The sequence below is a fragment of the Pogona vitticeps genome, chromosome 8, assembly GCF_051106095.1.
Source record: "Pogona vitticeps strain Pit_001003342236 chromosome 8, PviZW2.1, whole genome shotgun sequence".
Classification (NCBI taxonomy): domain Eukaryota; kingdom Metazoa; phylum Chordata; class Lepidosauria; order Squamata; family Agamidae; genus Pogona; species Pogona vitticeps.
Genome location: NC_135790.1, coordinates 20076228 through 20102594, shown reverse-complemented (window position 1 = coordinate 20102594; position 26367 = coordinate 20076228). Strand labels below are relative to the sequence as shown.

Below are 26367 nucleotides of genomic sequence, written 5' to 3'. Positions count from 1 at the left end.
CTTTTGTCAGGAGGAAGCTATTGGCAAAAGGTTGATTTATGAAAATTTTTCACAAAAAAAACTTACAAAGAGAGAGAAAGAGAAAAAAAAAAACCAAGCATAAAACTTCTGTAATTCTGTCTTGGAAGAAAACATTTGCAATTTTGATTCACATGGGAAAGAATAAAATAAAATAAAAAGTAACTTTTGGGGTAGAATCTTTTTAAAATAAAAAGTAACTTTTTGGGCAAAAATACAAGTTTTTGAACAAAACTAAAGTTTTTGCTAATGCTGCTGCTGAAAAAAAAGCTGCAATTTTTTGTTTTCCTACAAGAAGGATAACTCTCACAGTTTCCTTGCAATTCTTTTAATAGGATAGCTCAATATCATGCATTTTTTTTGTCAGAGATTGCAAAATTTGCAGGTACTCATATTTTTGAATGGTACACATTTGTTAGTGAGAACAAAGGATTCACTGTAATAGAACATGTAGTCCATTCATAGAAACATCGTCTTTTTGCACTTCCTTTAAAAAAAAAAAAAAAGAACAGAGATGGCTTTCCTACTTTAAAGCAACTCCCATGAAAATTATTATTTTTTCTTTAAGGAAAGACAGCAATATTTTTGGGAAGGATCTAAATTGGTAAAACTGTGCTTTATTGTCCTGAACTTGATCTGAATTAACATCTCATTACTGTATTTACCTTTTCACAGTGTTTGCTCGCTCTCTCTCTCTCTCTCTCTCTCTCTCTCTCTCTCTCTCTCTCTATCTATCTATCTATCTATCTATCTATCTATCTACTAGAACAGTTAGAAGTCAGTTGTGTTTGTTAGTTTGCTGTTGATCTGCTCACAACCGTGAGTAACAAAGTGTTTTTATTCTTTCTCCTACAAATGTCTCAGAGTGAGTTATTGAGACCTTGAGTGTCAGTTAACCAAAAAAAGGGTGGATTCGGGGAATGCAAAGCTATTCTCCTCTGTGGGTCTCTGTACTTCTACTTCATAGCACAAGGAATTTCAACCAAAATTCAAAACTCCACAACATGAACTGAAGTTATCTGCAGAGCTCTTTTTGTGTGAAAAAAAGGCAAGCTTCTTAGATCATCCCTTTAAAAAAAAAAAGAAAGAAAAAAAAATAACAATCACAGCCAGTTTCTCTGTTTCACATCCTGTTCTGTGCTTGACAACAAGTAATTAAGAAAAAGGTAGAATTCCTCTCCTGAGATGGCATTGGCTTCAATCCAGACACTTTGGTTTAATTCATTTATGTGCCACCAAAGTCATAATTTACGTGGTCACCTCTCATATATCAGTGTTTGAAATTTCCATCGTTATGGTCTATATAATTTGTTTGACACCAGCAAGGCGGCCTTACGACAAAGAAGTTGGCCATTTCTTCCAAGCAAGAGACAAAGGCAAGTTTGTGAAACAAGAACAGCTGCTAATCCAGTACATCCGTGGGCACTAGAAAATATTTATTTGGGCCTCGCAAGAGAATAATAACATTCAACTGGCATGCAAGTGCCTTCCACGTTGTCCTCATTTCTTTTTGGAACAGAAGATTCATCCCATCGTGCCAATATTCTATGAAAAAAAAAAATCTGCCTGTAGGCCTTGCTCCTGAATCTTCTCATATCAGAGAAAACAGAGGCAACTGTGTTCAAGGGGGGGGGGGGGGAATGACATCACGCATAGAGGATAGATAGCAAAGCAAGGGAGGGCGCTCAATAACAGAGCGTGATAAATTGGCCATAATTGCTCTTCTTAAGTATTCTGTCCTATGGAAAATACAGATAGATTTGATATTACCAAACATTTGGCAATCCAGGTGTGTATCTTTCCGGTGCCACTGCCAAGGTTTAGAGAGGCCCAAAAGTTATTATTTCCAAACCGAGGAGGGAATCGCACAGCGCAAAATCACATTGCTAGCAATGCACAAGTGACTGGAAAATTCCTTTAAAAAGCAGTTCATACTAAATTTCCTTGTCTGGTATATAGTTGCATTTATAATTCTTCTTCATCATCATCATCGTCGTCGTCATCGTCATCATCATCATCATCATCATCATCATCATCATCTGCAATTAGGTCTGACTTATGACAACCTTTTTCAGGTTTTCCTAAGTAGAGAATACTCAGAAGTGCTTTACCCGTCCCATCCAGCGGTTGGGAGTTCAATTCCCCACTTGCCTGCCATGAGTAGAGACAACACATTTGACCATAGGTAAGCTACACAGGCCCAGGATGCCCCCAGAAGAAGGGAAAGGTACACCCTTTCTGAGCACTCTCTGTCTAGAAAACCCTGAAAAGGATTGTTATAAGTCAACATTGAGTTGACAGCACATGATTATTAATAGAGGAGTCCCCTGGGGCAGTGGTTGAACTGCAGTCCTGCAGTTAAGCCTCTGTTCACAACCTGAGCTTGATCCTTCCTGATGGATTCAGGTAGCTGGTTCAAGGTTGAATCAGACTTCTATTGTTCCAAGCTTGGTAAAATGTGTACCTAGCTTGCTGGGGGTGGGGTGGGGCAGGCAAAATGTTGTTTGCATAACTATGTTGTAAACTATTCAGAGACTATGGGATGGTACATAAGAACAACAACATTATAATTATTGTCTGCCCTCAATTTTAGGTTCCAAGGCTCTCTAGGGCTGCCTTTTGCCTTGAGAAAGCTTTTGAGAGCATCAGGATGGGGGGGGATTTGAAAGTCAAAAATCCTGATCCCAGATTGGTGATCTGGTAGCATTAAAAAAAAAACTTTTAAAGACCCCATTCCCCATATTTTTTTTCTGGTGCCTGATCCGGGTTACATTGGGCACAAAGTTATTCAACAGGATGAGTTTGCTACCCCAACAGAACAAACCGTGTACCTTCACCTCAAATCAAGCTCATCAGAGCGATTCTCTCTGCTTCTCAGATCCAAGCATCTGAATATCTTCCCTCGAACTCCCGGAAACTCGCCAAACTTGCACCAAAAGATTTTGTTAGACACATCTGAGAAGTGTTTGTCCTTCCTCACCTGGATCCATTCATATGATCATATTCACGCTTCACATTGACCCGCACAGGCTGATTGATCCACTCCTGCTGGGGAGGTAATGGGTTGATTTTGTGCGGCTGCCCGTAATCGGGATTCCCTGAGGCTGTCATGTCTGCTTTGGGGAGGTGAGCAGCCGCTCCGTAAGTGGAATCGAAGAGGGACTGGTCTTCACTCACCACAGAGAGAGCCTCCTAAACAGAGCAAGAGAAGAAACAAAAAATTTAAAAAACCTGGGTGTCATAACTAGATTAGAAACTCTGCTTTATGTTCTCCCTTTGAGCTGGCAAGCAGGTGTCCTTCAGAGAGACACTGCCTGAAACTAGTATTTGCCTCAGAGTTGCAGGTTAAATCAAAATCTTCACATTTCCACCCATCCATTATGCAAATGTTGTGGGTTGTTGGCCTTAAACTGAGCTGGCTAGAGGAACCCAGCCAAGAAAAATGATAAAGCAGTAAAGCAGACTGACTCTTTGTATGGTGTAAATTTGCCCAATCAGGAATAGAGAAGGGCAGATTCATGTTTCAAAGACTCTATGTGTTGCTCGAAGTTTTGGAAAGTTTCTTTTCTGAACTATAGTCTCCAGAATCTCCAGCCCGTGTGCACAGCCCAGATGCAAAAGGAACCATCCCCTCTGTGAAAACAGTACAATGATAGAGGTCCCAGGGACTGTGAAGAAGCGTGACAATCATCTAACTGAACATGCAGCCGCCCAAATGCAGGCATCTGTTCCATGCTGCAGAATTTACTTGTCCTGATCTTTGTCAAGTTGGCCAGGCTGAACCTGAGACAGAGGCCTCGTGTTTACATCTCACACAATATTGTCCTTGGGAAAGCGCCAGCTCTGGCTTTCCCCGTTTTCAAAGCTACATTCCTGGCATATTGCTGTGGGCTTCGTCTGTGGCTGAGCCGAGCACAACCCAGGTCCCCAGGGCCATTGAGAAAACCCAGCCCTTGGCTCTCTCCAGCCAGTGGCATGTGAGAGTAGGCTGGCTTTTATGACTGCCGTTGCTGCTGCTGCTCCTGCTACTGAACTATGAGGGCAGGCAGGGTGTAGTTAGGAAATATGCCTTAAGGACAACAGAGGTACGGAAAGAATTCAGAGGAGAAAAAAAAATGGTTGTTGTGGGTTTTTCGGGCTCTTTGGCCGTGTTCTGAAGGTTGCTCTTCCTAACGTTTTGCCAGTCTCTGTGGCCGGCATCTTCAGAGGACAGCACTCTGTGCTCTGGTGTAGTTGGTTTGGGAGTTGAGTATTTGTGGCTGTGAGATCAGCTTTTGTCCTTTTCAGGAGATGGGCGATTAGCATATGCTGTTGTGGGTGTATTGTTGTGATAAGGACACCTACAACAAGACACACTAATCACCCATCTCCTGAAAAGGACAAAAGCTGATCTCACAGCCACAAATACTCAACTCCCAAACCAACTACACCAGAGCACAGAGTGCTGTCCTCTGAAGATGCTGGCCACAGAGACTGTCAAAACGCTAGGATGAACAACCTTCAGAACATGGCCAAAGAGCCCGAAAAATCCACAACAACCATTAGATCCCGGCCGTGAAAGCCTTTGTGAATACAGAAAAAAATTATATCCCCAAAGCCAAAAGCCAGAGCAAGTTTTTATGGGAAGACAGAAAGGGACTAGAAACCTGCCAGATACTTCAGGGTTAGTTCAAAATCTTTCCAGAGCTGGTTCTGATCTTAGAATCTCAGAACTGCAGACCTGGAAGGGACCCTGCGAATCATTGAGTACAGTTCTTATCAAGAAGGCACAGTGTGGAGCTGAATTCCCAGTCTCTGGCTCCACAAGCAGATGTCTAAACCACTGAGCTATCTAGCATATTAAGTATTTGGTGGGCTCTCAGTCTTCCTAAAGTGCTCGTGGGGGGAGCAGGTCTGTGTACCATCCTGGCCCTAGATTGCACAAAATGTTGTGGTTGCTTATTGAAATGCAGTATTGCCCATGCATATTCTTTGTAGATTACAAAACAAAGATGGCGTTGACCTCTAAGAGGAACAGGTCTCTTCTGAGAATCCATCTAACAGTGACTGTCAACACCTCAGATGCAGTTCTGCATTTCAAAATATGCAACTGAAGAGGTCACATGATCTGCCCCAGTTTATTGTCTCACGGAGAAGCAAAACGCTGCTGCTCGTACAGTGTGATTGTAGCTTTCCTCTCCTTCCACGACAGATTTAAAGTACACAATCAAAATTCTATGGTCAGAATAGTTAAATTTTGCCACCTACATTCTTATGATTTTTTTTTTGATATTTATTCTATATATTTTTTCTAACAATGAAGGAGGTAAGAGTTTTCTGTAGTTCTGTTGTAGCCCACTGAAATGTTATTCAGAAAAAACACACAACTGAACCACAGCCATCCTGACTTCATGCAAGCCTAACACTTCCCAAGAACATTGGCTGTCATAAGAGAAAGGAAGGAAGGAAAGGAGGAAGGAGCCTTGTGGCACAGTGGTTAAACTGCTGTACTGCAGCCAAAACTGACCCGGAGTAGCTGGCTCAAGGCTGACTCAGCCTTCCTTCCAAGGTCAGTAAAATGAGTACCCAGCTGGGGGGGGCAATGTGTAGCCTGCATAATTAATTTTTAAACCAACCAGAGATTGCTTCATGCAACACACTTTGAATTTTCTTTGTTTTTGAAGGAAGGTTCCTGCTCAATCACTTTTGATTAACCACATTTTAGTGAGGTGTCCAGACACTAAACTGTAGTTAGCCTTAACTGTGATGGCAGAAACAAACCAGCTTCATCAATCACCATTCAAAGGTGGCTTGTTCCCACTAAACTTTAACCATGGTTAGTCCAAGTTCAGACAACAGAGCAAATGTCATTTATTGTCAATCCAAAGTAGAAGTTTTAAAATTCTTTCTTGCAGCTAATTCAGAAAGGGGTGGAGAGAAGGGAATGCGTCCACAAACTTAAACCAAGCTTCAGTATTTTCTTGTAATGCTAAACAATGGTGCAGGTTGTGTGAAGCCTGAACAAGCTTACTCTTAATTCTACCTAGACTAGCTGCACAAAAAGGTTCATTGAAGGCACTGCCCTAAACATGGAAGGCATCTAATAAAACTTTAGTAAGTTCAGAATGAAAGCAGTGAACCTCAGGGAATGAAGGACAAGGATTCTGAATGGGTTTCTCTTTCATTTCTGGGTAAACAATCTCTTAGATAGATAGATAGATAGATAGATAGATAGATAGATAGATAGATAGATAGATAGATAGATAGATAGATAGATAGATAGATAAATAAATAAATAAATAAATAAATAAATAAATAAATAAGTAGCAAGTGAAATCTGATGGGAACTGGCATCCAATAAAACCAGGACAGCTACAGATTTCCCATCTTTGTCTTAAACTAATTTCTAGACACATGCAATATTTTAATCATGTTTGAGGATTGATCAGCCTGCTTGTTTATTCAGTCCCATTTGGCTGACGGCCTTATCCTGTCCCTGCAGCATGGCTTCTTGAAAGGAAACAAAGAAGGCCTTCCTCACCACGTTAGTCCAATGGCAGAAAAAAAAAATTACCCACAACATTCCTCTGTCTATTTTGTCCTGGCACAGGAGAACGTGGCCTATTTTTCCTTCAAAGCTAGCAATTCTGCTTGAGGGCCTTCCTAGATCCAGAGCAAGTCTGCGCCACTCATAGCTGACCAAGCGATGTGAAAACCTAGAGCTCAGAAACGTCGCTTTTTTTTTTTTAACTACAAACCCAGCAGCTGGATCTGTCTGGAACCGGACCCACTCAAAGCCAAATCAATGGCCTTGCTTTTAGGGTTGTTGGAACATAAATAAAAATGAGGAGGAGGCAATTTTAACTTCACTTTGCCTCCAGGCATCCAAATATGGGTCACATTTCAGAATGTCATCTGACGTGTCAAGCAATCCTTATGCTTCCTTAAATGAGGAACCAAATCTCAGGGTAAGCAGAAAGTTTGATTTTTGTGTACGAGTTTGTCATATTGCCTGGGCACCCGCATCCACCATTTCCTGGGTGCCACTGGTCTGCCTTCTCCCGTCCTCCAAAAGGTTTTTGCCCCAGGTAACAGCTTGCCATGTTGTGCAGTTACCCAGGTTTCACTCAAATCCTGAGCCTCATTGTCTGTGTTATTTACTTCTTCTTCTTCTTCTTCTTCTTAATTATTATTATTATTATTATTATTATTATTATTATTATTATTATTATTATTATTATTATTATTATTATTATTATTATTATTATTATTATTATTATTATTATTATTATTATTATTATTATTATTATTCAGTCTCATTTACAATCTGCCTTTCTTGCCCTAAAAGGTCTCAAGGCAGCTAACAAGGTGGAAACAAGCAGACAAGATAATACATAAAAAAAAAAAAATAAGCTATTAGAACAATCAGATATGTCGAGTAACTAAAAGCATTCACTTTCAAAATGAATGACCAAGATGAACAGCTAAAACCAGCACCCAGGGAGTCACTTTAGAAATCAGATGTTAAAGTTAAATGCCTGCCTGAAAAGTTAGGTCTTCAGCTGTTGACCATTTCCGATGGTTCTGCCCTGGCAAACCTTACCTGCCATCCTTCTATGACATCACAAAGGCTTTCCCTCTGGCGTTTGTTTTTTGGCCATGAAATCTCAGGGTATCAGTTGCTGCTGATCTAGCATCCCTTAAGGTGGATTTTGTCACCTTGGTGGGCTGCAAGATATGTGGACTTGCTCCAGACTCTACACACTAACTCCACTCCGGTTGTGTTAAATCAGATCAACCACATTCAGTCCTTGCTCCTGAACCCATTTTCCTTCTGTAGCCATGCCTTTCCCCTGTGCTTTAAAAATCCACCCATGCAGGTCTCTTCCTTTGTCCAGATGCCACAGGTATCATTAAGGCAACAGAGGATACTTTGAATAGTGAATGCAGCATGGTTGAAAGGAGCAAGGAGGAGTACATTTTCAAAAGGAAAAAAACAATCCCCAAGTCTTCTGAATCCAACCCAGTTCCAAGTTTGGAACAGCGCTGCGCTGGCCGAAAGGTTGCAGCTGATTTGGCAGCTGGGCGAAACTTGTCATGCTAATCCCAACAAGAACCATCTGCGCCTGGTGGATTGATCTGAGTTGGCAAATCAGTTCAAGATTTTGAGTGCCGCCTCTTACCAAATATGCCCCACTTTCCCCTTAATGCTCGCTCACATCTGGTATGTACATAACAATTTACAGCACCGCTCAATTGCCCACAGACCATGCCCGGGGAAACATGTTCCCTCTATAAGCTTACATACATTGATTCAGTTTTTCCTCCCTTCTCTCTCTCTCTCCCCTTCTCTCTCTCCAGTTGTGTTGCTTTCGTTTTCTTGGGAAATAATTAGGCATCTCTATTTGTCAGCATTGACCCAAGGCTATAAATACACAGTTGCATATTGCAGACACAGTTGTAAATATTGTTTTAGCAGGTTTTATGGTCTTTGCAGCTGGAGATGCTTGGGGCCGGGGAGAAGATGACTGCAAGAAACAGCTACTTTGCAAACCAAACCACTTCCCCAAAAGCATAAATAAAGGAAGCATGTTGCATTAAAGAAAAAAGAAAAAAAGAATCACCACTCCTTTCTTTCATTTACAGCTAGAATTTTAAATACTGTACTTGTCATTACCAAAAGAAAGAAAGAAAGAAAGAAAGAAAGAAAGAAAGAAAGAAAGAAAGAAAGAAAGAAAGGAAAACGAAAACGAAAAAAGAAACCATCAGAGGTATAGATTTTAAAAAATCATCATCATCATCATCATCATCTGCATGTTGCTGAATAATGTAACACCCTGCTGGCAGTGAAGGAGCCTTTAAGTTAACATTTAGTCCTTCTGGAATGCCCATGAAAAATAACAGGCAGAATAGCTTTGGGTGGGTGACATTTCAGAGCTACATCATGATAGCTGAAAATCCAAAAACCCATATTCCCCAAAGGTGTCCTGAAAAGAGACCTTTCCATTTATCTCCAGGACACTTGTAGCTCAGTCAGGGAAGTTACCTTCACCACCATCATCACCAGAGTGTTCTGTTACGTTTAGCTACAGTGGGATATGGGAAGTAACAGGTGGTATCAAAGATCCATTGTCCAATCCTAGCTCAAAGATATGCATCCATTCATGGGCTAGGATGAATCATCCAGCTTCTTCTGCTGGCCAAAACGACCTTCTGTAGCAGAACCCTCTCCTGCCAGGTGATGTTAGACGTCTACTGCCCAGACAGAGCTGCCCTGCTCTCTAGTGTCTATCTACCAGCAGGGCAAAACTAGCTGTAGACAAGGGATAGGATGAAAAAGGAGCCAACCTGTGTCAGATTCTTCAGCCCATGAATGCAACACGATACTCATGTAAAGCTAGGACAATGACGGGAAGAGGAATTGTTAATTGTGAACATCACTAGCCTGGGAGGGGTTTGCTTTCAGCACAGCTTCCATTGGCCTAGGATCAGATCTATTGGCTCTTAAGATGTTTTTGGTTAATTTGTGTTGTACTCTGAATGGGAAAAGGTGGCCGTTGAGAAAAGACCGGAGGGAAATAAGAGTAGTAGCATCTCACTGATATTCTGCATTGCAGTTGTAAGGTATGAGGGACAGTGAGGGAATCTTATCCAGTTTAGTTGGAAGGGGCTGGATCAAGAGATAAAATGAGTTTTATGTTCCATCTACTGTTGGATTTATTTATTTTAAGATTCACCTGGGCAACCTGAAGGTTTGTAATATGGAGACCCCTGTACAACCCATTTTTTTTCGCCTGACACCTTGCTCATCCGTAATCAGCTGGGTGGTGGGGATGCTGGGATCGCTTTTAGCAGTCTGGGAACAACAACAACAACAAAACTTCATTGGGGTCATCAAGGAGGCAAAGACACAGTTAAGTTCCCAGATCTCATGGCTCTTGTAACCCATATTCTTCCTAATATCTTCAGGTGAGGAAAAAGGAGATTGGTTCAATTGCTGGACAAAAGAAAGCTTCAGTGTTGGGTGCCCACACCTGTCCATTCCCCGGTCAACGTGAGGGCTCCCACACACAGTGGTGGTTGTGTGTGGCACCTATGCAACATTGTCATGCAACAAGCCAGGGACTAGGGAAAGAATTGAATACTGCAGCCCCTTGAGTTCAGCATCAGTGTCCTAACTTGTGATGTAGGGCTACCTGATCTTCAGCTTGGCCCTCAACTCTTGGGAAATGAAATGCTGCTCTTTGGCAACCCAACCACATCTGTTATTGTCCCTTTGCAACAGAAAGGGGCCTCTTCCTCCATAGTTGCTTTGAGGTCCATTCTTGGTTTTGACCCAGCTGAGTGCCAGCAAGCTGTCTCTCTCACACCACTCTTCTATGTGAGAATGCAGCTTTCTGGTTCCCCCAAAGCTTGCCTATCTGGTGTAGACCCATATTCTTCAGCTAAGCTAAGGCTTCTTCGCTAGTGGCTCCTTATAGGTGAAACTCATTTCCAAAGGTTTTTTTTGGAAAGGCACTCCTTCTCTTCTGACTGTTAAATAAAGGCTCTTTTTATGTCACTTAAAATGGCTTAAAATGGTTGCCATCCTTCTGTTTTCAATCATGTTAAACTGCCGAAGCCTCCTGGCCGTACTAGCCGCCTAGAGTGATCGTAACACCAGATAGGTGGGATATAAAACAAACAAACAAACAAACCCAGAGTTGTACAACCTGTCCATTCTGTCTATCCAGTCCAGTCAAGGGGTTCAGATTGGAGTCTTTCCCTCTAGCCACTCAATGGATGCCCCAAGGCCATAGGAAAAACGTACATTGAATGGCTGAGCTTTGATTCCCCTTTGCCTTTTTGAGCTGCTCACCTTGCCTCTGAAAATGTGCCTTAGAGGGACCCAAAGCTGAATGGTGGTTGCTCATCATTGGGAAAAACAAGATATTAAAAGTGGTGCATAAGCTAGACAGAGGTCAAGGAACATCGCCCACCTTTATTGATCTTCTCAACCAGGAACTCAAGAGCCCCCCCCAGGATACAGTTTGGCAGCTACTGATTGCAACTCATTCAGAGAAGCAGAGAAGCATTTAAACCCTTTGACCTGCCCTTCACAACCCATGTCCATTCATTCTTATTTTTTAACCTACCCATGACATTATTATTCCAGCCACATTCATAAGCATTGTGTGGTTACATCCTGTTTTGTTAACCCAACGCTGTTTCCAGAACAATGGACGGAAGCCCATTAGGAAACATTCACAAAGTGCTGATAGTGTCTTGTTCAAAGATCAAAATGTTGACTTCCAGAGTGAGATGTCTTACTGAAGACCAAGGAAAAAAACACTGGATAGATTAAGAAGAAGGGGGGAGGGACACACCAGAACAGACAGTGGGCATAACATGCATTTTCCTTTGAAATAAGTTAAGTTGACACCAAAGAACAAACTCATGGTTGAGAGTTTATGAATAAGCTGATGGACTGATTGATTGATTGGTTGGTTGGTTGGTTGGTTGGTTGGTTGGTTGGTGGGTGGGTGGGTGGGTGGGTGGGCGGATGGATGGATGGATTGATTGATTGATTGATTGATTGATTGATCTTTGCCCTGCCTTTCTCCACAAGAGGACCCAAGGCAGCTTACAGCAATTAAAAGACAACATTTCAGAGCTAAAAACAGTGAATTATACAGATATCTTTTTTAAAAAGAATCAAATAAGTATCATAGTAAAAACAGTGAATATAATCAATACGAATACAGGGGAAGAATATAAGTCTGTTCGAATCAGAGTTGGAAATTTATGTCACCCCTTCAGTGAAGATGGCAAACCACCATCTTGCTGTGTGTCTTACATTTAACTATGCAAGCCAAGCTCTGACGAGGTTTGCTGGAGTTTGACGTAAATGTGGGAACGGTTCATGCCATTATTAAGGAATCTGCCTTTAGACTAAGCCAGGTAGGTGTTCTGCTCATCTCATTGTCGCTTAACCAGCTGGGGGTTTGCAAAGCTGAAGTTCAAATCTTCTGAATGGCTAAGTATTCCCCCCATCCTGATCAACACTGACTGGAAGTAATTTGATTCTTTTTGTATATCCTTTTGTGTGACTTTTAGATGGATTGTTCTGCTTTACTGCTTTGCCTCGAGTTTTTCATACTACTCATATTTGCTGTCTCTCAGAGTGGTATTTGTTTGTTCCTTTTTAATATTCACATACTTATTGTTTTAGTTTTAATCCTGCCTTTTAATGATGCAAGCCGCCTCTTTATACTCATTGTTCTTCGCTTTAAATGTTGTCTCTTGATGATGTAAACCACCGTTATGTATTCATTGTTTTCAGCTTTACACATGATGCAAACCTTCAATGATGTAAGCCACCGTGGGTCCTTTTTAAGGAGAAAAGCAGAGTAAAAAATATTTTAAATGCATAAATAATAATATGCTCTACTTCCCAGCACGTCCTAGTTCATGCATGTCTCTGTCACCAAAGCTTCTTGGTATCATGAATGAATGGGACCTTCCCAGCATGAAGCTGTCTATGAGAACTGCCTGATGGGTTCAGCTCGTACCGCGCTGAGGGGGTAGATGGGATCAGTTGCACCCACCACCCTCACCAGGCATGCCTATGAGGGTGGTGGGTGCAACCGGTACTGTCTATTCCACTTCTCTGTCACTGCTCCCAAACTCTGGAATTCCATCCCATATGAGGCTGACTTTGCTCTTGTTATCCTTCCACAAGCAGGCAAAGACCTTTCTCTTCAGGCAGGCTTCGTGACTGGGTTCTTAAAATGGGCTCTTATGTTTTGTTGGTTCTGGTGTATTTTTAGACCTGCTAGTTTTAATATTATATGTTTAATTCTTGCAGTCCAGAATCCCCTAGACTGCAAGGAGAACAAACCTATTAATTCTAAAGGAAATCAACCCTGAGTGCTCACTGGAAGGACAGATCCTGAAGCTGAGGCTCCCTGGAAAAGACCCTGATGTTGGGAAAGTGTGATGGCAAGAGGAGAAGGGGACGACCAAGGATGAGATGGCTGGACAGTGTCTGCGAAGCAACCAACATGAATTTGACACAACTCCAGGAGGCAGTAGAAGATAGGAGGGCCTGGCGTGCTCTGGTCCATGGGGTCACGAAGAGTCGGACACGACTAAACAACGAATCCTTTTTAAATAATGTTATAATATATTGTTTTAAGGTTGTAATACTGTTTGTTTTTAATACTGTAAAGCCACTTTGGATCCTATCCGGAGAAAGGTAGGGTGCAAATATTTTAAGTACATACATATATTCTTATACCAGTGTTTGAGCATCTCTACACTTTCTGTACCGAAATCATTGCAAAACATTTTTTTTACTGATTGGGCCCATAAAAGCCCTTTGTTTTGCATGCTTACATATGTTTTCCCACAATTAAGATCATTTGCAAGTTTATGTGATTACGTACACCATGAGCAGCAGATTTCATACCACCTGTGACATTATGGAGAAAAAAGCAAGGGCCTGATGGGAGTTTCGAAATCAATTTCAAAGAGTTAGATAGTTTACTTCCAAGGCCCCAAGAGTAGTTAATTACAATTATGGTTACATTATCATAGCAAAAAGTCTGGGAAATTTTAATGCATCAATTTCAATGCATCTACTAAACACAATTTCCTCCTGTTCACCTCATCAGAACTCACAAGAGAACACAAGGAAACAGCGTGAAATGTATCCTCCTGAGCCAGCACTGGGATCATGTGATATTTATTTTATTTATTTATTTATTTATTTTATATCCCGCCTATCTGGTCAGTTAAGACCACTTCGCCATTACTCAGTAAGGTCACTCACCTTTATTTATTTATTTATTTATTTATTTATTTATTTATTTATTTATTTATTTATTTATTTATTTATTTATTTATTTATTTATTTATTTATTTATTTATTTGATTCCTACCCCGCCCCCCTAGACAGCGTCTACTCGGGGTGGCTTACAAATATCATAAAATATCATAAAAACATCATAAACATTAAAATCAGTAATATGGTGTATTCAAGATGGGGGAATCACAGAACACAAGAAGATAGATATAGCTATAAAAGCAACTGAAAAGTTGCATTTGTACTCCAAAAGCAATACATTCACCCCTTGTTGAGATAAAGTTGCAATACACTAGGTTGCAACTTAGTTAATGACAACGACACACAATTAATTAATAGCAAGTCACCAATTGTGTGCGGCTAATTATATCAAAACTCTAGGCGTGGAGTTGCCTAGCCAGATTCTTTGTGGATCAAGAGGTATGCTATCTGCCCTTCCCTTGAACTCATCTGGGTCTCGCTCCCAACTGGATCCCACATTTGGCTGCACAACATAAAACTGCTGCCCCCACTGGGCTGTCATGCATCTGTGTTTTCTTTACATGCCCAGCCCAGCCTCTGGCTCCACGCTGACCAGTTTGCCTCTGCATAGACTTATAGGAAACAAGCATAGATTGCTGTTGTGAACAAAGTTCTCTTGAGGCCTTCCAATAAAAACATCTCAGCGGGATTACATCAAGATATTTTCTTTGTCAGTCGCAATGGCACTGTTGGGGAGATAAAACCCAGCTTTTCAACAGCTGAAAGTGCTCTGGGGTGGCTTCACTGATCTCATTTTGTGCGCAGCTTCATGAATGTTCCACTCTCCAGAAGAGGGCGAGGTGGGACCCAAGGGGCTTGGTGGGTTTGCAGGCCTGGAAGGAATGCTGTTTTAGGGGCTCCTCACAGGCTCTGCTCAGACCCGAGGCTAACACAGCGCTGTACTGTTCTAGAAAATGTACACACTGGTGCAAATGACAAGCTGACTCCTTTTTGGGGCAAAAGATCTTTGCCAGAATTCCTGCATTGGTCTTGGGATAAAGAATTATCATATTTTTTTCATGTATAAGACTATACTTTTGTCTAAAATCTTTAGCCTAAAAATTGAGGGTCGTCTTATACATGGAAGTAAGCTGGGGAGAGAACAAAAACAAGTGGAGGGGAAATCAGGGATCAAAGCGATCCTGCAGTGCTTTGATCCCTTTCCCCCTGCACTTGCTAAGCCCCACTTAGATTTCTTAATTTTGGATTGGAAAAGTGGAGGGTGTCTTATACATGGAAAAATATGGTATTCTGATGTCCTGGTAAGGATGGTCAGGAAATTCAAAAACAATTCCTGACGGCAGGTTGAATGATAAAACATCTTGTTATGAAACATGGCATTACGTGATTTTGTGATGGTTCAAGTTCTCTTGCTGCCTGCAACTGACAAGTGTTGCTGGTTCCCCCATCTTTTCAGCTGCTGCTCCTCATCCGCATGTGCACCCTTGTTAGTTCCCTTCACCACACCTCATTCATTCAAAATGTTTTTTTTAAAAAAGATTGTCCTCATCCTATTGGATCAGGCTTTAGACGGAGGGGGGGTGAGTGGGTGGAACAGTCGAGCAGGCGGTAGTGAGGGGTGGTGAAAACAGAGGAAGGGTTATTTAGTATATTCACTCCCAGAGAAATGAGGAAAGGATTGCAGCCTAAGGATCTAATACGGCTTGGGTAACATGTCCCTGGCTCTGAGTATGGACATCAAAGTCCAGATCACTTAACACAGACATTACACCTAACTCTTAAGAGATCCTAAATGCATACTCTTCTTTGGAGATTTAAATTACAAACCATAGGAAACCCTTTTCTAAAAAGCAGGCTTCACAAGACTGAAAGTCTACCTTTCTCTGTCCTAGAAGGAAATGTGTTTGCTTCCTTCCTGAGAAAACCAAAGCCAGCTTTTGGTTCTGCCGCTTAGAGTATCCAAAACTTAGAAGTTTATTGATGGATTTATTGATTTATGAAAAAGTAATGAAGAAAAGTGAAGATTTTTCTCCTTCCTCTTTTACCTAACTTTATGGCTTTTAAATTGTTATGTCTTGTGGTCTTGAGAAATAAATTGTCTACTTACTAATAATACTAATGAGTCACAAGGCCATCCTAGGCATATCTATTCAGAAGTAAGCTTAACTTATTCTCTGCTAACATTGCATTCAGTGCTTTAACTCTCTTTCCAAACACTGCTCTTTTTTCACACAACTTCTTGTTTAGTAAACTAGGAATAAACAGAACATGAAACCTCAATTTAAAGAAACGCCCAAAGGTTTACTACTAGTTGAAAAAAAAACAACTAATGTATTAGCATTGCAATTACATCTTGATTTTAAAAATAACTCATTCGCAATGCATTAATAATAATAATCACACACTCTCAAGTCAATTCTGATTTACGGCAATCCTTTCCAGGGTTTTCTATGTAGAGAATAATCAGAAGTGGTTTACCATTCCCTTCCTCGGGGGGGCGCCCTGGGACTGTGCAGCTTGCCCAAGGATACACCGGCTGGCTCTTCTCCCAGGAGGCACCGTGGGCATTTGAACTCCTAACCCCTGTTTCTGCAGCCAGAAATGTAACTCACTGAGCTATCCAGCCAGCAGTAATGCATTACTACCACTTTACTGCCACTTTATTTTTAATTCTATTTCTCAAAATAAACTTCAAAATAGAAAAAGCATTGAAAACCTAGGCCCAAAATCCCACAGTTGGCCCAGAACGTCCTCCCACAAAATTGGAAGTAACAATTACATGTTATTTGTTACACAACAACAACTACTACTACTACTACTACGAAACAAAGAAAAGCAACGCATACTGCTCCCTTGAATTGCACTACAGTAGTCTGAGCAGCACAGTTTTGCTTATGTACAGATTTTTTCAATAAATAAATAAATATTGCAACCAACCAACCAACCAACCAACCAACCAAGTTTACAGAAACGGATACATAAACCAATGATCAAACAAGGCCCACTTAACTAAATGTGGGCAACATCCTTCTTCTTTGGATAATCACTTTCAAGAAAATGTCTTGATTGAATAAATATTCAATAAATAATGTGCCTCTGGCCACCCACAACCATGAGTTCAACACAGAAGGTGTCAAAGTGGTCTAATTGCCCCCAAACACAACATCTCTAATTCAGCCTGTAGATCAGGGACTCAGAAGGACCTTTAAAGCTCATTACACACAGTACTGCATGGAAAGGATTGTCAATGGCATGGAAAAGAACCCCAATAGAGAGCATTGTTGTCTCTGTGTGAATCAACTGTTTATGCTTTGTAGTTATGTTATTTTTTGGGGGGGGGCAATGGAGTTACACATGGATTTTGCACTACAGAGGGGTCCGGCACTAACCCCAACACTGATGAAGGGAGAAATGTATAGGATTTTTAAAAAAAATAAAAATAAAATAAAGACTGGCATCATGCTTTTATTTCTCCAGAAAGTTAACATACTGGAAGTACATGTTTCTTCCTGGCTCTGGGCATAAGGTTCCTGGGCCTCCTCATGAAGTGACAAATTACAACTCCCTGGTCCTTTTGCTATAAAGATTAATTAGCTGGAATCCTATTGCTCTATGTGTGCAACAGCAATGATGTCACCTTCAGTAGCAAATCACCACTGATTAAAGGTAAATCACTGCTGATTAAAAGCAATTTTGGGATGCATGCAACACATAGCAGATCACACACATAAACACAGATTCTTTATAGATATATAGATATAAATATGTGTGCTATGGATAAAGATATGTTTGCAGACAGACAGACAGATCTCCCTCTCTCTGTCTCTCTGTGTGTGTGTGTGTGTATGCATGTACAAACAATAATGTACACACACACAAGCACACAAATCTATGTTTTCTGTTGATTTAGGGGGAAGGGCACTGCTGCATTCCTCTGATATGTATATGAGGTTATATACATATGCATTATATACAGTATATCGAAGTAAGAATCATTCCTCTAATTTAAATAGAAATATAATACATCCCATCCACCATAGTGGAGTTGACAGTGCTTCAGTGAGTTGCATACCTCTCTAACAGAATCCAGGTACTGAATGTGGATGGGTGACTTGAACTGCCTATTTTCTCTTTTCTTCTTATCAAGATTTAGACTCTACATTCTATCAGTCAGAGGATCAGTCACAGTCTACAGACATCCCTTCACAATCAGAAGGCTGTCAAGCACCAGCCTACGTAATTAGTGACGTGGTAAGGAGAAATCAAAGGGGGATGGGAGAGTACATAGCTACTTGATGTGTTTTCCTCCTCCTTGTCTTTTCTGAATCTATTTACAGACTGCTACTCTGAGGCGCTCCTTTCTTCCTTCTTCCATTAAGTCAGTTCCTAGTTCTTCTTGTTCTTGGGTTCTTAGGTAAAGACAACAGCTGAATTGCAAGCACAGGAGTCAAGTGGAGGGCCTCCTTCACCTAAGGTTAGAGAGTTTTTCTTCCTGCACTGTCCACAAATGGAGTTGCTCTAAGACACTGCACCCTACGAATATGCACACCGAAGCACCACAAGACTCTTCTGTGTACATTTGGATACATGACCATCCTAGACAAGAGATGGAGTTCTACTAGCATCACAGCTCTGCATCCTCATTCTTTGTGGGGTCAAGGAGGGTGGGGCAGGTAGGGTCTGCTGTCCTGGCCTGCCAGTAATCGGGTTTCCCATTTAGCCCAAGAGGAATACGCTGTCGAAAGACTTAACAATCGGCTAACCTTTCTGCTCAATTAAAGGGCACATCTGTCTCCCAGGCCTGCTTCTCCTCCTTGAGCAAGGCACAGACGTGAACTAAGCAGCCTGTCTTGTTGATTCGGTCGGGGAACAAAGGCCCCCATTCATGGCGCACTCATTCGAGCCACGTGTGGGTGTGCAAAACTAACTTTTGCTCAAAGGAGTGGGTGGACAGCTTTGGCTGGAAGCTTCAGACCAGCTCAGCCCACCCACCCCCCCCCGCCCTCCCACCCCACACCCATGACATAAATCAGTCCATTCCATACGGCCCCTTAGAGAGAAGGCTGCCTTCTCTCTACGTTTGACTTGACAGAACATAAGAGGGAAAGTTTCCCTTAAAATAAATACCACTCTGAACTTCTGCATTTTCACATTCAGTCCAGTCGTCACCTAACCCTGCCCCCTGCCTCTGGCCACCACCAGCAAAATGTCGCCTAGGTGGGCAAATCGGGATAAATGGCAAAAGCCAAAGGGCTGCCAGTTGTCAACCATTGCATCTGCCTGTATCAGATCTGGTATCAGGAATGTTGCGGAATCAATGAAGTATTTTATGAGCCTGCCCGGGTGTTAAGCTCATCAAGGGATACCACCTTCTTGGTCGCACCACCTTCACAGGTAAGCCTGGTGGGAAAAGGGAAGAGGGCCTTTTCTGGCACTGTTCCTAGACTCTGGAACTCCCTCCCACAGGAAGCTAGGCTGACCCAATCTTGGCTGTCCTTCCACAAACAGACAAAGACCTTCCTCATCAAATAGGATTCCCCTCGGTGATTGGTTGTCTGAGAGGATTTTTTTAATGGATTGTTGTGCCTCCTTGCTTTTAAATGTGTTTTAAGTATTTCTTGTATTTGCTGTTTTGAATAGATTGGAACAGAATGGAATAATTTCCTAAATTCTTTTTAATATTTATATACTTACTGTTTTTTTAGCTTTTAAATATTGTCTATTGTCAAGTGCCTCAGGTCCTTTTTAAGGAGAAAGGCAGGGCAAAACTATTTCAAATAAATAAATAAATAAATAAATAAATAAATAAATAAATAAATAAATAAATAAATAAATAAATAAATACATACATACATACATACATACATACATACATACATACATACATACATACATACATTTATTTGAAACATTGGTTTCAAACCACATTATCTTAAGATGAGGAAAGGGAGAATATTTCATGTCAGTGTCTTATAACATGAAATTTCTAAATTTGCACCATTTCTAAAATGGAAACTGAGATTTCAGAGTCTTGACTTCTTAACTCTCAAGTATCCAGCTTTAGATCTTTATGTTTTCAACCATCTTAAGTCCACATTTGTAGAGGTCTGTGTGAGAGAGAAATGAAGAAAGAGCAAGAAGGTTTTTGTGCTCCAGTCACCCTCTTTATGACTGCACAAACAGGAAGCTTCTCACCAGCAGCCATTCCCCACATCAGTTTCATGACCGGGCCCTTAGATAATTGCAGTGTTGGCCATAACAGCTCTCAACATGATGACCTGATTCCTTGCTATCCTCTTTAATTGCCAGAGAAATTCCTTCCTTGGACTCTAAGAACTTGGTGTCCTGGGAGGCGAGATCCAAAAAGTTAAGTTTTCACATCACTGTCAATACCTTGTGTCAAACCAGCTCAATTGTACATTGGTTAGGAGAACATGATATATATATATTTTCTTAGCAACATGTGGAAATGGTACTGCTTTGGATTATAGTTCCCAGAATTCCCCAGCCAATAGAACCCTGGGCATGCTGCCCAGGGTGTTCAAGAGACTGTGGACCCAAAAGTTAGAATTTCTGACCCCTGTTCCTTATATCTTGACTTCCTGCCTAAGGAAGCTCAAGGAGGTAGCCTTTCTAATCCAGGAGCTACCTGATACTGAGGTAGGTGGGGGGGAGACAGGACAACGGCCCTCCACATGTTGTTGACTACCACCCTCGTAGCCAAGGAGGAGACCTTATTTGGTGACCCCAAAACCTATTTTAAGCAAAGCCCTCCTGTGAGGTAGATATGGCATTGTTTAGGCCCCAGTCTGGCGGGGATGGGGCCTCCATAGATGGTACTGATATTTCACGATGGAGTAAAATGTCACTGTTACACCTGGGGAGCCTACTTCACATTCTCTGGAATGCCTGCCCCCCAAATACTCTTGGTCCTGGCTTCTCCAATGGACCTTAATGATATTTCCCCCATGAGTTGCAAAGTGGGAAACTCATTCACTGATTTAATCTCCCCGACGTGTTTAATACTCCAGTCTTCCCCCCAAAATTGTTCTGCTCGCTTCAAAGAGTTTTTTGCTCTATAAGTATGCCCACTTTCTTCCTGGAGTAGACTGTCTTCCTTCATTCTTCAAAATTGCTCTCTCTTTGACATTCAAATTTCAGGATTTCTACAAATTTCATTTCTACCCTTCCTTGTCTCCAGGAAAACTTTCCTCTCAATATTTATTGGTTTGTGTACATTCGACAACTGAATATTCATTATTAGATCAGTGATTTGTAAATGTGGATAATCAAATTAAGATCAAAGAAAGTTTACCATGGAGAAATCTCTGGATCTATAAGGAGATCTGATTACGATCTCCTGATATATCCTGAAGCTGAGGCTCCAATATTTTGGCCATCTTGTGAGAAGAGAAGACTCCCTGGAAAAGACCCTGATGTTGGGAAAGTGTGAAGGCAAGAGGAAAAGGGGACGACAGAGGACAAGATGGTTGGACAGTATCATCGAAGCTATCAACATGAATTTAACCCAGCTCCAGGAGGCAGTGGAAGACAGGAGGGCCTGGCGTGCTCTGGACTCATGAAGAGTCGGACACAACTTAATGACTAAACAGGAACAGCAACAGTTGCGAGAGGGTGTTGTGACCTCCTGTGTTCTTTAGTTAGTCGGTGGGAAAACTTACAAAAGTTTGGGAATGTCCCCCAAGCAAGACCCTTCCAAATTCTGGGAGGGAGGCAAACAGAACAGGATTCCGATGTGTCATTTACATGTAACTGATGAAATCTGGCTACATTTCTGGGTAATCCTGCAGTTCAAGTCATTGGGATTTGCTTCAGAGAGTATACACTGCATCATTGTGCTCAAATGTGTGATTGCATGGCTTTTGTTTTTTTGGTTTGATCCTGCGACTCAAGCAACACAGAGATTGGTTGTCTATCTGCTTGAGGCAGAGTGTGTAATGGAGCCGCCTTCCAAAGACCTAAAGCCATGTGCTTACTTTCCATTAAACCTACTGAATCAATAAGAACTTACCTCAATATTGATTTGCTATCTTCCCATTGATACAATGGTTCTATTTCTGCTATGTCAACCTACGGCATCGGTGGCAGAAGATATTACAGGGGTCTTTCCCCCTTCTTGGCAGTAAATAACTGGAATCATGTAAATATTTTAATAAATGAATTAGCTGACTCTTTGTTACTCTTTCCATGACAAACCAAATTGGCCGCCCCAGATAGACACTTCCCTATGTCTAATAGTTAGGTTGATCTTTAGTCTAGTCCCAGGTCATACAAATAGCAGCATGGGTTGCATCAAGCTGACACATGAACAGTTTCTTGGCCATTCCATCTGCCTTAAATCCACTGTTTTATTATGGCTGTATTCAGAGAGCGAAAGCAAAATTCTTCAGAGAAAAAGCCAGTCCAAATAACTATCACTCCTTTAAAAAGGGCAGCTACCACTTCCGTTGCTGTTAGCTGGAGGACATCATTAAAGAAAATGGGTGCTTCCTTTGTCACAAACTGGAAAGATGCCACATCATAGTAGGCTACAGTTTAATACCAACAGAAAAATGCAGATTTTTTGTGGTGTGAGCAGATTGTTCTTTCAGTAATTCCTTTGATGCAACAGGTGCAATGTTGCGAAATACTCCTTCTGAGGGAAGGCAAAGACTGAAGGAGCTTTCCGTTGTTTCTTGCCACAATTTTTTTTTAAAAAAACAAACCCTACAGTACTAAGAAATATGTTTGTTTGCTTGCTTAACTGGATTTTATTATTTACAATACTAAAATCTTTCAAGATCACCAATTCAAAGGCAGACCCAAAAACTCAAAGGCATCTCAATGCTATAGGGAGAGAAAGTAACCAGTGTTCCAAATCAGAAATGTGAAACTCTACCTATGCTTCATCAGTTCGCCCCAAGCAAAAGTATGGAAAAATCCATGAAATGATGCACAGAAATAAATCTGGGATCCAGCCAATGAGATTATTTCTCAATGAGAAAATATCCAAGTTCTCCTTAGCTAGTTTCCTTTGATTTGAGGGTGCAGGCCAGTAGCACCCCTATTTGATCTCCAATATTTGGATGGTTATTGATTCAGTTCTAAGGGAAAGAATAAGGGCTTATTTTAAAACTTTTGTAAAAAAATGTCTTGCTATATTTTCAGTTGCTAATCTCTTTAAAATATACACAGGCAGAGTTAAAGAAAGGTCAGACACCCGCTTGAATCCATTTGGATAAAATACAGTTAATAATGGGGTACTAAAAGAGAAGGGGGATCTGAATGCCAGCATAACATGATAAATCCTGGCATTTTGTTTGTAGGAATTATTAAAATAGTACTCAGTCAGCTACTGCCTTGGAGCAAATGATTTCATAAGAACCAGCAGCTTGATCTAATTCCATGATTCCTGGATGACAGTTGGCAATTGTGGTATCACTGGTTAAAGGGCACAACAAGCATAGAAAGATATGGTGGTAGTTAGCTGCACAGAACTATGTGGCAGCATATGGATAAATGGAAATGCTGGTGAATAACTGAAGGTGCAAATACACTGTGGTTTATCCCAACATCTGGCATAGCTAAATTTGGTGTATATTCTGTTGACATGACATATAGTAACTCACATGTAAGCCTGCTTTTTTATGGGCATTGGTTGATTTCTGTTCAGTTGGCAGAGGCTAGTGTTACTATGTAGTAATTCTACTAGCATCTCTTTGTTGTTATTGTTGTTGTTGTTGCTGCTGCTGTTGCTGCTTGTAGCATGTCCTAAGGCGATGTTGACAGTGGGGCAACCTTAAAAACATGGACAAGTGACATAATCTGAACTGATATAGCGCTATACTGGAAAAGTGTATATTTTTTTAAAAAAAAGGTTCAGAGGAGAAACAAAAGGATTCGCTTGAGGGAGATGTTCTGGCTGTACTGGCATACTTGCAACCCACCTGAAAGGTTTGGCCATACAGCTGGAACATCCCCCTCAAGCAAGCACCTCTTGTCTCCTCTCCTTGAAACACTTTTAAAAATTATGCTTTCCCAGTATAATGCTACGTAGATGAGCACTGCAGGTTTACAACTTGTTACATCAGATCACTGCTATGGCACTGCCCTTTTTTTTTTTTTTAAAGAGGCACAGGAGAGGATGATATTAATGTCAGAGGAGGATCAGCATCTTATAAGTCCATACGGATTGTAGCAGTTTGAGGTGCAAAGTGGCTTTTGCTCTCCCCCCCCCCAACTACTCAGGACAGCTAAACATTTCATGTGGACAAAAAAAGAGATTTAACCAGAAGATTTGCCATAGCAAGACTCAAATTGACCTGAATCAACCCAGGAGAGCCTCCTTGTCTACTTGCATCCTAAGATAAATTCCATACAATGTACTTGAGAGGTTAAGAACAGGCAAGAACTTCACAATAGGTAGACATTACTGCAAAGGAGATTTATCAACCCTTTGATAAAAGAAAGCTTTCTGCACTTCCTGAAACTTACTGCGAGAAGACACTCTGCTCGCCTTGAAAATCTGCAAATCTGGGAGGTTTATTGAGAATTTCAGAGAAGAATGCACAAAACAACACATGCATTTGAGAAGGCAAATGGCTACAGTGTGTCGTTGCAGTAGATACACACATACATGCATGCACACACACACACACTTGAGTAAATGGGGAAGCATGCACTCTGTATAAAAGATGTAAATAAACTGACATGCTAGGAAAATGCATTAAAAATAGGTCTGCATTTCAGTAAAATTGTAAACCGCCCGGAGAGTGCTTGTAGCGCTATGGGGCGGTATATGTCCAATAAATAAATAAATAAATAAATAAATACTGTACTTGAAAAAAAATCTCACCTTGCAACCTGGTGCAAATCAAGATTGAGAAGAATAAGCAGGATGGGACACAGAAACCCATCATGTAAGGTTTTTATATCCTTACATCAGACAAATTTTAGGAAGACTTTTCTGACAGCATAAGGTGTTTGGAAATAGAACAGCCTTGAAAGATGAGGGACTCCAATCCAAAACTGCTTTATACTTTGAGATCTTTCCAGCCCTTGGCCTTCTTCTTTGTAGGATATTTTCCAAGCCCAGCAGACAACTGTTCCATTCCTCACAGAAGCTGGACAGCCATAACTGCTGAGCTAAGCTACTGAACATTCCCTGCCACCCCACCACATCAGCCAGGGTCAGAGGCTTATGCTGAATCCCTGTCACTTAGCATAGCAAATAGCACTAAAGCTGGTCCATTGAATCAGTGGTGGTTTGGAGAGTCAACTGCTCTCTAAATTCCATGAATTCAAATGGACCCACTCCATTTGAATCAATGGAATTCATACAGAAGTTTTGATTACTATTAATAATAATAATTTGGGATAAGGTAAGAGATACAGAAGGTAAAGGGGGAAATGGGGGGAAAAGGAGGGGGAGGAGAAACAAAATGTACAGACATCCAATCTATTCATGTTGCAATATCAAATCGACTTTCTGCTTTTCTACAATTTAATTGCTCTCCAGATTATATCTTACATTTACATCCTAGTTTAAATCTACCGTATGTTATTCAAGCACTATCTGGTGACTCAAGCCATTTATATAATAAACCCCATCCTTCAGTTGCCTTTTGTATTGGACAGTCTTTCAACACTTTGGATAAAATATCCATTTCTGCCACTTCCCGTATCATAGAGGTTGACTCACAAACCCCACTGATTCAATGGGCCTACTGAAGTGGAACATCCTACACTACACAACAGGATTTCAACCTGAATCAACCTGATACAACCTAACTGCAAAATAACTCAATAACACATTCAACCCCTTTTTCTTATCTGGGATTAGGTTGTCCATGAACTAAGCATGGAAACCACTTTATATCAACCAAACACGTTGCACACAATTCTGTCTCACCCTACGACTGTGTGTGAGTACAGGCACACATGTAAAAATGTGTAACAGGAAAAAAGGGAGGATCAACATTCTGCTGCAACCATTTACTCAATATACTCTATATCGTACTGAATTGCCATCTGCCAAAACAAGGGCGGGAGAAGTCTTGAGAGGAAAAAAAAGATCTGAAAACTATTCCAGGACACACTGCCGAGGACGTAAGAAGCAGCGTAGATGGCTGGTGGATGTGTCACCGCATGGACGACAGACACACCCTCCGCCCAGACTCAAAAGCTTTCACAAGCTGCAGTAAGAACAACAGGAAACAGCGCCAGGATATTTATAGCAGCATTGTGTTTATCCCAAGGAGGTAGTCTGAAAAAAAATGGTGCTTGAACATTCAGAAAAATAAAATGAAATAAAAATAAAATAAGCACAGGCAAGGACTCAAGGGGATAAAGGGGTGCTATGAGATCTTTTAACCTTTGGTCCCAGGTTAAGAAGAAGGGTTTTCTCTATTCTCTGTGCGATGGAATAAATGAGAACATAGGCACAACCCAAAAACTACAGACAGTATGGCTGGCTTATGTGATCTACACTCAAATCAGCAATTTGTTTGGAGTTTCCCTCCTTTGCTCTTCCAGCGTCGTCA

The 26367-nt window shown here is 41.1% G+C and overlaps 1 protein-coding gene across 7 annotated transcripts in view; it reads right to left on the bottom strand.

The window, feature by feature from the left end:
* FLI1 (Fli-1 proto-oncogene, ETS transcription factor) overlaps positions 1-26367 on the bottom strand; it is a 121732-nt gene that overhangs the window by 48236 nt on the left and 47129 nt on the right. For 6 of the 7 annotated variants that reach the window (XM_072979019.2, XM_072979020.2, XM_078379824.1 and 3 more), the window contains one exon: positions 2999-3210. The exons of the other annotated variant lie outside the window; for it this stretch is intronic. In XM_072979019.2, coding sequence (XP_072835120.2) covers positions 2999-3210 — 212 coding nt within the window. The remainder of the gene's footprint in view (positions 1-2998; positions 3211-26367) is intronic. 7 annotated transcript variants of the gene reach the window in all.